The sequence below is a fragment of the Pygoscelis adeliae genome, unplaced genomic scaffold, assembly GCF_000699105.1.
Source record: "Pygoscelis adeliae isolate BGI_AS28 unplaced genomic scaffold, ASM69910v1 Scaffold83, whole genome shotgun sequence".
In the NCBI taxonomy this organism is placed as follows: Eukaryota; Metazoa; Chordata; class Aves; order Sphenisciformes; family Spheniscidae; genus Pygoscelis; species Pygoscelis adeliae.
Genome location: NW_008824467.1, coordinates 208,175 through 220,282, shown reverse-complemented (window position 1 = coordinate 220,282; position 12,108 = coordinate 208,175). Strand labels below are relative to the sequence as shown.

Sequence of the window (12,108 nt, the reverse complement as noted above, 5' to 3'; positions counted from 1 at the left end):
TTACTGTAGCTTTGCATTTTGTTCACTATGTGAGAATTAAATGATTAACTCAGTGACCTGTAGTAACCAAAGGCTGAGGTTAAAAGTGGATTAGTGAGTTAAGTAGCCACGATTCCTTCATAAAGGCGAGTCTGTTAGCTCCTGCTCTGGGCAAAGAACTCTGGCTTATGTCCTCCTCTCTGTAAGCATCTGTAAAACTTTTTTTTTCCTGTTTAAGTTGCACTTTGGAAAGATACGTGGTATTAATGCTTGTATTGGGTTGCTGTCAGTAATACTTCATGAAGAGCTTAGTGGAAGTCAATGTGGCTGTCTAGTTCTGTATCAGGTGAACTGCTTGTTTATGTAGAAAGCGAGCTCTAGAGATAATGATGCAGGAAAAGCATGACTAGCCATTGGCGAGAAGAGGGGTGCAAAAGCATGCTCCAACTGGAAGCCACCTTGCAGCACTTGGAGTGGCACTGAGCAGGCTATCTAGGAGCATTAATGGGTTGGAAGTTGTGAAACCTGACACTGTGAGAATGGTAGGAATAGTAAGAATTGGAGTATCTGCTGTTTTCCCCCCTGTCTCCTGTAGGTACAATGGGAGACGGGTTACAAACACTGATATATCTCTTAAGTCGGGTGACTATCTTGACTGTCCTGGTACTTAACCTTGCAGTAGTCAGTGAAGACAGCTCTTTCACGTTGTCAGATCTATGCTCAGTGTCTAGCAAAAAGAAAACATAAGGAATTACTGGGGAAGGAATGAGAAGACTATGCTACTTTGAACCTGTGGTCTGTCAAGTTTTGAATAGTTATCACTGCTGCCTTCGTTGCTCCCATCTTAAAGAAGGTGCTGTAGACCTGGAAAAATGATAGAGAAGTATGATAAGGATGATCAGAGGTATGTGGTGACTCCTATACTGGGAGAGATTAAATAGTCTGTGATTCTTTCACTTGGAAAAGAGATGAGACAGTTGTTAAAAATGTCTAAAAAAAAATTGTTGAGTGGAGTTTGTATTTAGGGAGCCATCATTCACAGGGCCTTTTTTCTTTCTATAAGCACAGAACTAGTGAGGCATACAGGATGGAAGTTTTGAACCAGGTGGAAGTTTTGAAACAAAATGAAGTAATTGTTTGTGTTGTAGTTAAATACTGGAGCATACTGCTATCACGCACTATTTATGCCAAAAATTAAAAAAAGTTTATGAGGTATTTGAGTAAATCCATGGAAGAAAGTTCCATCAAGTGTTATGTAGAATAAAAAGCAGATAAAGCCTCTGGTTCAATAATCTGTTAACTGCATATTTTGGAAAACTGTGAGAGCATATTGTATATTTGCCCTATTGTTAGACTTTTTGCCTAAGGACCTGTTCTCTTTTATTCTGAGGCAAGATTGACCTTTTTTCTGACTCAGTGCAGCCATAATTATGAGCTAGTAGAGCTGATTTTCAAATCTTGTTTTTTTTCCTTCCAATCTCTCTTTCTAGGAAAGATTCTTCAACATAGCAGCTGTTTGGCCTCTTTCACATAGCAGGCAAATCATTATATGCCGGGGTGTGTCTCTGTAATGACTGTATGCCTTTAAGATTAATTTCTAAGAGGTCGGGGGGAGAGAACATGTGATCTGTTCACTATGGGTTTAAAAAAAATATATATATCTGTACTTCTATTTAGCTTTAAAAAGATGAAAAATGAAAACAGTCCAGAAACCCAAAGAAGTAAAACAAGCGCACCGTGGGAGGAAAATGGCCCACAGAGGTAAGGCGAGGCATGATGTCCTAGGTATTGTGCAATGGTAAATATCATGCCATGGCAATAGGTTGGAGGATGTTGATATACTATATTAATGTATTAACAGGGTCACAATAAATCTGTATTGCATATAATGGTCCTGTCATGGGTAAATAATCAGTTAAAAATTAGGAAAGTAGGTGTAGGAGGAAGTGGTCTGTGGATGAGAGCTTTCCACAGAGATCTGTTCATAGACCTCTGCTATTGAATCAAAGACCTGGAAAAAGGGTGATAAGGTTTGGTGATGGGACAGAATTGTTTAGGATAGTGAGAGTGAAAGTTGACTGTGAAGAGTGGCAGAAAGACCCCTAAGGTATGAGTGACAGGTCATTAGATGGTGGATGATGTTGAGTAAGTGTAAAGAGAGGCACATGGGGGCGAAAAAATAACCGTAGATTTCTGAGTAAAATGAGGTGCTGTGGAGTTATGATGAATAACTTCATGGAAACATCAAATATGTAGCAGTCAGAAAAACAGTTAGCAATTGTTAGGAAAGCAAGAAAACAGCATTATGCCATTACATAAATTTGTGGATCGCATACTTGCTCCATGAATTGTGAGTGCAGTTCTGATGTCCTTATCTCAGGAAAAGGAAAAGGCTTTGAGAGGGACAGCAAGGGTAATCAAGGGTGTGAATGGCTGTGCAGGAAACCTGTACAAGGACCATAGGCCAGGCAGAACTCTTTCTGCAGTCTGGGAAAGAGATAATTTCAGGGGATGTGGTCTGGAAAATCATGAGTAGTACAGAGAAAAGAAAAAGAAATCAGGATTGTGTTTTTCCAGCATAAGAACTTGGGATCTGTTGATGAAGCTGTTGGAGGTGGTTTAAAAGCATTGAGAAAGGCAGCAAGTAGTGCCTCACCTTGAGTAGGAGACCTGTAGTCCTCCTTTAGAAGGGATACTGGAAGTTAGTGGATTCCTGGGAGAAGGTGGTTGAGTCATGGAAGAGAAACCCCCGAGGCCTTCTGAAGACAGCCGTAGAGCAGTTGGCTCAGTAAGTCCCCTGGACTGGTAATAGTGGGGGATAGAACGAGCACTGGGGAGCTGTCATACGTATTCAACTTCTTGCTTCCTTGGTAGTTGCTTATGGCCACTGTTGGAAACAGGCCACTGAACTAGATGGCACATTAAGTGTAATCCAGTACAGTCCTGCTTTTGTGTGATCATTCAGATCTACACATGGTGTGTCTTTCAGGGCACCATGATGATTTACCCTGTGTGCTCCTGTAAACATCAAGAGTTTTCAGAGTAAGGACAAAGCAGTGTGCAAATATTCTCTTGCTATGATAGATGTTTATTTGTGAGTTTTAAAGAAGAAGTGGTGTCAGTCTGTCACATTATGACTGCAGTGTTAAAATTGCTCTCAGAATAGCAGGAAGTTTGATGCCCCAGCAGCCAAAGAATGGTAGGATCGAGTTTTTGCAAGTCCATCTGTTCTAAAGGACTACGCAGCTTCAGACACATAAGCAGACTCTGTGCTGCACAGAGGCTTTCACAGCTTCTAATAATAATTCTCATTGAGATGAACTGTGGCAACTTTTCAACCGTGCAGAGCAGTGCTGTCATCAGCAGTCTGCAGAAGCAGGTGAAGAAGAATATATCCAATTTGAAGGCCAGCGGGTTTTAGGAAAGCAGAAAGAAATGCCTTAGCTGGAATTTGATGAGAATATCATATTTACCACATAGTTGTTGTGAAAAAGGCTAAGTAATGTTAGATAAAGATGTGCGGTTGAGTTTAGCATCCTTCCTTCACAAAGTTGTGGAACATCGGTCCCACCATCACCACCTTAGAGTGGTATGTACTCCATTGCAGGCTCCGTTACACTGTTGCAACAGGTTCTTACACTTCTGTAGGAAGGTATCACAGGATAATCTATACAGGCATTTGATAGTCTACATCTAATTCAGTAACAACCCAACCCATTGGGTCCCACCCAGACTTAACTACATAACCTGAAGTTTGAAACACCTCCAGAGCATTTGCAGAGGGTTGCGTGGATGAACATCAGAGAGCTGGAGCTAAAATTGTTTCACATTAACTCTGTGATGAAGATGTATGTCATGACAGGAACACTGTTTTCATACTTACATCCATGGAAAACATAAAGAATAAAGGTGCACTCGAATGCCTAGCTCTGGGTTGGTTAACTCATACTAAAGCACAGAAATTTTATTATGCTAAAAGAATATGTATATACTTGGTTCTACATTTTGTAAGCTTAGAGCTGTCGGCTTGGCAATGCTAAGGGGTCTCTCTCCTACATTTTCAAGGTTCAGTGTAAAATATTATTGTTGGAAAGCAGTACCACCTGTATTTACATAGCACACACGCACACATATACATGTATAGCTGAATATGTATGTAAGTGTATGTGTGAGCCTTCTCATTTTTGTAGGCTGAATCTCAGTTAGCTGGTCTAACTCTCCTGGAAGTTTTAAAGCCAACTGTTTGCTCTTCCTTTTTAACCCTAGTGGGCTGTATAATTCTCCCAGTGACCGCAATAAATCACCAAAGTTTCCTTACTCTCGGCGACGAAACCCGTCAGGTGGCAGCGAGAATGAGTCTGGGCAGCCAGTCCGGAGGAGGTAAGAGCCCCGGGGTTAATTACTGTTAGCTTCTCACAGTGGAAAGCTTGAGGTCCTGCATGCTCTGTGTTCAGTAAAGGCTCTTGGAGACACAGCTGGGTTCTGGGAAAAGGGGTACTCTAGGGGCCAGTTGTTAGTCCAAAAAAACCCTGAGCAACAATACCAGATTTGCTTTCAGAAAGAAAGCTTTGGTCAGGCTTTTTGCTTGTGTGCTCTTCTGGGTACTAGGAAAATGGTGTTAAAAATATGAGAAATTGCATTATTGGCACGTGCAAGATCCTTTCAGTTGCTGCAGCTATTTTTCCCTTGTGAAGCAAAGGATTGATGGATGTTGCTTGCTTGACAATGAGCTTGTAATACAAAGCAGTATTTTGCTTTAAATACATTGCTTTGCTTTAAGTGCAACAAAGATTAAACGAATGAGCCATAAAGCTGTCTTCAGCAGTCCCATGTGTGAATTACTTTACATTAGAGAGGATGCCAGCAAAAATACAACTATGAGATACTTAATATGTTTTTAATGGGTACTTGCTGAATTGAGTAACTTAGAGAAGTAAAATTAAATGGATGGAGATTCTGTGCTGTGTGTCCTGGAGTATGTCCAAAATGCAAATTACAGGGACGGTTCTGAAGTGATACAGTTTTGCGAGACTACGTGTTACCTAGGATGATTTGTCCTGCTGAGAAGCTGCTTTCATCACTAAGGTACCCTGGTGCTGTAATCTGCTGTGAAGCATAGACAAGCATAGCTACTGTGCCATATTCATCGCAGTCTTCTAGGACTGCCTTGCGATCCAGCACTTTGGAGTTAGATCTCCTTCTGACATCTCTGAAGTGATTGGCTTTGAAAGCCAGGGTTTGCAAAGGAATCTTTGAAGACGCAGCTGTATCTATGAGGAAATGTAGTTAGATGTGGAGCTTTTATATTTGTCAGGTTTCTGAGCTGCTCCAGACCTTTAATCTGCCATTAGCTGTCTAGAACAGGAGCAAAGAAACTCACCCATGGTGTATGCTTAAGTGATCTCATGCCTGAGTTAAAGTAAATCAGTGTAGCTCTCCCTAAGTCAATAGAATTATGTTGATTTACCCTGTTGGATAGAGCCCTTGTAAGTGTTAATAGCAATGTGTTTCCTGAATGGGTTTTCTGATTCATTGCTAGCTTAGTTGTCAGAAGGACTTGTTGGGCTCTGTAAAAATAAAGGAATAGAGATGTGCAGTGCAAAACTGTCTTGTACCAAGAAAAGAACGTTTGTGCACTATGCAGTAGAAAATTTTTTGAGATGCGAAGTGTTTATCATCTGGCATTTGTGTTTGGCTGATATACTCAGTGGACAGGTGGTCATGCCAATAGCAAGTTTTCTCTTGGGCCACCACACCAACAAAATGTTTTTAAAAGTCTTATCTCATATGTGAGACTGTGAAGACTGACAATAGTAGGTAGATTCTAACCTAATTATGTCTTCCTGAATCTTGGTTTTATTCATGCACTTTCCTTTTTCAACCATTTAATAACAATAGCCATGTTGTTTATGTACTTTTTACTGGAATTGAGAGGAAAACATCAGGCTTTGCTATGCTGGAAACAGTAGGAAACTCTAAAGGCTAGCATACCGTGCCTAACCTTGCAAGTCAGGGGTTTGCAATGAGAGCTTGAATGGGATCATAGCTTTGTGACTTATTGTAGAGGTGTCCTGAAAAGTTTAAAACAAGCACATGCCCTTTTTTTATCTGCCTTAAATCATATTGGAAAAAAACCTTTGTAAAGTTTTTTCTCTTTTTAAAAGTTGGGAGTTTTTTTGTATTTGTGTTAAGTGACCCCATGGTATTTCATTAAAACTTCCTTAATGTCACAGGAAAAATCAAAACAGTGGTGAAGATTCAGATTTAAAGCAAAGGAGAAGGTAAATATATAATCTATAGCAGCCATGAAACGATAGCGAAGGTACTGATCATATTTTAGTTCCCTGCATCCCCTCCCTTCCTTCCTTTTCCTCCATCTTCTTAAATGTTTAAAACCCTTCCTGTGTTCCGCCCATTTAATTTTTTCTTTCCTATCTTAACTTTTGCTAAAACGCTCTGTAGCATAACCTCATCACAGCACAGATTCCTACAAGCTACCTTGCACATTGTTACTACACCATGCTAGAAGCAGTTTGTGGAAGTTTACTAAATGCTTGTCTGCAACTTGAAAGTCAATTCCAGAAGGTTTAGCTTTTGGACTTTGCATCTGCAGATTTTGTTTTGAGTTCTCCAGCCTCCCAGTCCACTTTTAATTAATCTGTTCTGAAAGCAAGTGCACTATCATTTGAGATTAGTTGTCCTGCAAAAGGTAGGTGCAGAGGCATATGCAACTTCTTACGGTCTTGCACATTTTTTACTGAATTTTTTCTTAAGCTTTTCTTTTTCCTGTACAGTCTTGACTAGTTGTCATATTTGCAAATAAAATGCTGGTGTGAATTTGAGTGTGCCCTTCAACAACTTCAGCTTTTGACAGATTTTTGCATCTGGAGTTCTCTAGTGCCACATCTGCCTGCCATGACTGTGCTGTGCTTCTCCTTACTCCTGTACTCCTGCCCTGGCTGCTGGAAGAAGGAGACAGCACAGTGCATTTCAACGTCAGAGTCTCTTGAAGCTTGTGAAGGAGAGGAGGCACTCCCAGGATCTGATTCACTGCTGCAGCATGGGAAGGGAGCTCTGGCAGAGATACAGGCATCTCAGGGACAATCACAGGAAGTCAGGGAAAGTGCTCACGTACTTTGCACCTATTATAAGATAACAGATTATTTTTCTGAAGGATGTTACCATTACAAGCTCCCAGTGGTAGTCCCATGGTGGATGTCCAGCACATAAAACTGAGAGGATTTAGTTAGGCATCTCAGGTGGAAAACCCCAGTGCTCAGGAGGGACCTCTTCCTGCAGGCTGTGCCTGCTGTATTACATTACAAATCTATAGGTTTGTTATTGTATGTTGGAATAGACCTTTTGCATTTCCTCACAGTTTTCCTAGTTTTCTTTCATTTTAATCAGAAAAGGACTCCACCAGAATATGAGCCTTCTCTGTCAACTGTTTCTCTGAAATACCAAATCCTGCAAGCCACCCCATCCCCCAAGCCCCTTCCTGGGCTTTATTTGTTCTGTCTCTCTTGCCAAACTGACTATGCCTTCTTTCTTGCTCCTTGTGTCAGACCATATAGATATACCACCTGCAAAATATCAAATATATTGCATGACCAAGAAAACATGAGAAAAGGATGAAAGGTGCTTTGAATTGTCAGAGATCAGGATGATCTCATGTCTTCTTGCACCTGACTTAGGAAACCACTTTTGTTTCCATTTTTGGTATTTTATGCAGTTCAGTAAAAGCTGACGTTTAATATTCAGTGAAAGATAATATTCTGACAGCCAGCATGAGCAGCTGCCACTCAGTTGACAGCTCAGCAGCCCTGCTGTCTCCCTGCAAGTGCTTCCCTGACAGGGAACACAAGGTAATTTGATGTGCAGTATCCATAAGGTGGATCAGATTTCCATCCCTGAAAAGCTAGAGAAAGGCATATCTTGAATTTGAGCAAATAGGATGTTTTATCTTGCACTTCTCCTGCCATGGGGTGATTTTTCTGCCTTGGTACCTTATGGGATAAATTGCTTAAATCAGAGTAAGAAAATACTTTAAATGCTGAGAAATGTAAAAGAACAGAGTTGTTCCGATGACCTGGAAATGTGAAAGAACAGTGTTGCTTTCATGGCCTACTAATGTTGAGATTCAAGATCAGTGGAATATTTATTAAACATCTGATAAGATTTTTGGGGAAAAAAGGTATGCTTTTGGACATGTAAGGTCTGCTGTGGTTCTGGGACATTTATTGCTCTGAATTCTCTGAATGTGCTTGACCCAATATCTTTTGGACACCATCTTTTAATCTTCCTTCTTCCTTTGGGGTTACATTTTTCTATAGTAACATACATCTTTCTTATCCCCACTTTCAGCTTCACCAACAAATGTGTATTTTTACCTGGGAAACTGGCTATCCTGAGCCTCTCAATGGCTTTAAATTATAAGCCATGAAATTTGGGGATAGGGAGAGGTTTTTGCTTCTCCTCTGAGGAAATTTCACTTTTCCAAGCCTATTCCCTACAGACAAGCTGGGCTGAACTGATTTTCCTAGGCTTTGGTTATTCTATTATTCTAAAACATTTCTGTTTGAATGGGAGCTATCTGAGTTAATGATTTCCTAGTTTGGGAGAGGGGGGAGACCGGACTCCATAGACTGTGAGGCAATTAATGACACGGCAATTTGATAAAACCAACCATAATTCATTGGTATTATGGGCAAATTCATGGGATTCTCAGACGTGACAGAAGGATATCTGTAACAGTGTCCTAGTTTCAGAGAAAGAGGGTAGAGTGACGTGTCCCTGACCAGATAGGACACTCTGGTGGGGTGTCCTATAGGGGGCTCCGTGCTGCAGCTATTCTGTTCCCTAGGAAGTCTCTCTCATCTGCTCTCATCCTGTTTGGGCTCTTCTCCCTAAACTGTTAGAACATGCCGTGAGCAGGTGCTTGTCAATAGCCTTCAACCTTGTCATGAAATGCTTCCCCTTACCTGTTACCTACACCTAATGAACTGCCTTCACTCCTCAGCTTGTTTGAGGTGTGGTTGAACAAATCTGTTCACTTATGAAAGTGGCTCATCAAAGACCAAAAGAAAAGCCAGGAGGCACAAGAAAGTATGTGTCTCTGCCAGCAGCATCAGAGGTCATCCCCTTATATCTCCTATTTCAGGCCCAGAGACCTCAGAAGAAAATTTCTCTTTTCCATTGCAGCAAAATCATCACTGATGCTAACTCCTGATATCCTAAATCCTTCTAGGCCAACTCATGTTAATATTGGTCAACTTTCCCCACTAATCGGCTGGGCTGTCAGTGTCGCAGAGAAATGTGTCTTTCTTTGGAGTCATTCAGAGACCATCATCACACTGAAGAATGGTCCAGACCAGGTTTTGATGAGAGTGCCATTTTTTAGGACCTAGGCCAGTGGTACAGTACCAGAGTCCTAGTTTCTAGGACCAGAGCCCTGACAGCTGATCTGTCTGCTCCAGAATGTTGACTGGTGGCAATCAAGGCTTTAAGGATCTCAGATAGTAGTGGCCAAGCACTTCTCTCTGCTGATTGGAGTTTGCCTGTAGGTAGGCATATGCCCGTTTTCTTCCTGAAGTTCAGCATCAGCCTGTTCCACCAGTGTTTTTCAGTAATAAATAATCAGAGCCATGTCACCTTACCATTTGAAGCTTCGCAGTCAGAGGTCATACGGAAGTAACTGCTTTATTTCCTTTTCCTCACATGATGCACCATCTTTGTAGCTGTACATCGGGTCATTCCAAAGCTGTGCCGATACACACACCTGCCAATGTGTGTACTTCAGCCTTTCTGTATTTATAAAGATCAGCAGAATCAGTGTTAGTGGTGTTTCTTCCATACTGCCTGACACTTGAAAAATGATATGAACTTACTAGAAGCCAGATGGAAGTTGAGCTGAACAGAAAAAGACAGATCTGGTGAGCATTTTGTTTTGCCTGCAAAACCAGAATTAGTGTGTTGTTGGGTGTCCCACAGTATGCAAGAAGAGCCAGAATGCATACCGTTTGAAGACAAAACATTTCACACCTCACGGAAACATTTCACCGTGGCATATACACAAAGAATGCTGAGAGATAAAATAAAATAAAACAAACAAACAAAAATGCAGTGCAATGATTCAAAAGGAAAATAGCACTCACCTGACACTGCACTCTGGGTGCACTACCTTTGAAGCAGTTATTCCCAATCAATTAATGAGAAAAAGACAGTATGACTTTCAGGTGTACACAAGCCTTCTAGAGTCTTTTAATTCTGATTTTCCTAGTAATATCTTTGCAGTGTTGTTCATTCCTTCTTTAGAACTTCAGTACTTCAGATGTTAGTAGATTAATTCACCTTGAAATGTTGCTTTTCTCCTCTCCAGATCACGGTCTCGCTGTAACACCAGCAGTGGCAGTGAATCAGAAAATTCTAACAGAGAGCATCGGAAAAAGAGAAACAGGTGACCTTTATATATTTTAGACATAGAGACATGAAACACAAACAAACGGAGATGGACTTTCTGAGATAAACCTAGTAAGAAGGAATCTAACATGTTTTATATGTGTACAGTCCTCCTGAGGCAGCTTAAGGTCATTTTTTTAATAAGAGGAGAGATAATTGCCAAAATACATGTCATAGGTGTATGCAATGAATGCATACCCTCCTGTTGCTTGAGAACTCGTTAATGAACTGCAAGATCGAATATGGGGCATGTTTACAAAAGACTTGCAATATTAATGCAAATAAAGTGGATAATGGTGATGACAAGATATTCACAGCATATACTTCAATACCTCAAAAATTTCAAGTGCAGAATTTTAGCAGAAAATAAGCTTTTGAGGAGAATAGTTAAAATATTTTAATGGGCCTGAAACTTGGTGTTGTTTTTAAATGCATGCATTTAATTGTATAAATATTTTTATTTTCCAAAATGTAAGGTGTGGGCTTAAACCCAAAATGTGTACAGCGTCAGCTTTTAATAGGACAACAGTAGTTAATATCAAGTGATGTTAGCAAGTTTTGGTTTTTATATTCTATTTTTCTTGTTGCTGATATGAAAAAGTTAACATAATAACTGATTTATTGTAGCAAAAAATTTCCTTTAAAACTGCAACTTTTATGTTGCACTTGAGATAACAGCATTTGAGAGTTATTTATGAAAATGTATTTTTAAAAAGCACATGGAATTGCTTCATATTGCATAAACAGAGCATAAGAGAACTGTCACTGGACAAAAGAGGAATTGTTTAAGTCAATTTTTCTAAGAAGCCGTCTGCAAAAGTTGCCATAGTTTCCTGTTTTCTCACATGCAGTACTATGAGTGATAAATGATTTTCAGATATTTGGAAGCTCTTAGAAATAATTATATGCTAGATGGTGCTGCAGAAGTATGTAGTATAATAATATTTTAAGCATGACTTGCAGTAGTTAAAGAGATGCTGAAAAATCATTGTGACATTCAAGTGGGCTGGTATAAGCATAGCTGAGCCATGAGATTTCTTTGGAGTTTATTTAAATCAGAGCACAGTCTTGTGAGATACTCAGCTAACAATAACCTAGTGTGCATGGAAGATTTGTTTTCCAGGTGAGCTCTGAAGTTTGAATGAAATGCTGAGTATAGTTTCAGTGATCAGTAGGTAAAGGGTATTTTGTATCCCTTTCTCTTAGAACACTCTTGCCAGTTTTCTTCTCTTGTGAAACTTCTTGTTCAGGGTGCTCCACAAGCAAGTGAAGGAAATTAGAAACTGACCACAAGAATGTTTTTAAGAGCTTCTTGCAATATAAAGATTGAATTCTAAGAAGGACTAAGTACTGCTTATCATTTTCTGAAAAATAAAAGGGCCTTTACCAACCCTTCCTCACCTCATGGAAAAGTACTTAAAATTAAAATGAAGAAAAATCAATTTGTGTGGATAGTTTTTATGTTTTTCACATTTTCAGAAACGTAAGATACATCAAAAATGTTAATATTGCAGCATCTCTTAGGCGGTCACTTGAAATCAGACCAGATTGAAAGTCATTATCACTGTTAAAGTAAACAAGTACTAAATGAGCTGGAGGTCTGAGACTTGTTCCTTGTCGTCAGGTGCAGGAAAACCACTAGTCATAATGAATTTCTGCATTTTGTTAGCA

At 40.0% G+C, this 12,108-nt stretch overlaps 1 protein-coding gene across 1 annotated transcript in view; it reads left to right on the top strand.

Annotated features, from left to right (window-relative positions):
- Positions 1-12,108, top strand: part of EPB41L4A (erythrocyte membrane protein band 4.1 like 4A) — a 96,275-nt gene that overhangs the window by 65,975 nt on the left and 18,192 nt on the right. The window contains exons 15-17 of the mRNA XM_009321109.1: positions 1,657-1,740; positions 4,246-4,359; positions 10,358-10,435. Coding sequence (XP_009319384.1) covers positions 1,657-1,740; positions 4,246-4,359; positions 10,358-10,435 — 276 coding nt within the window. The remainder of the gene's footprint in view (positions 1-1,656; positions 1,741-4,245; positions 4,360-10,357; positions 10,436-12,108) is intronic.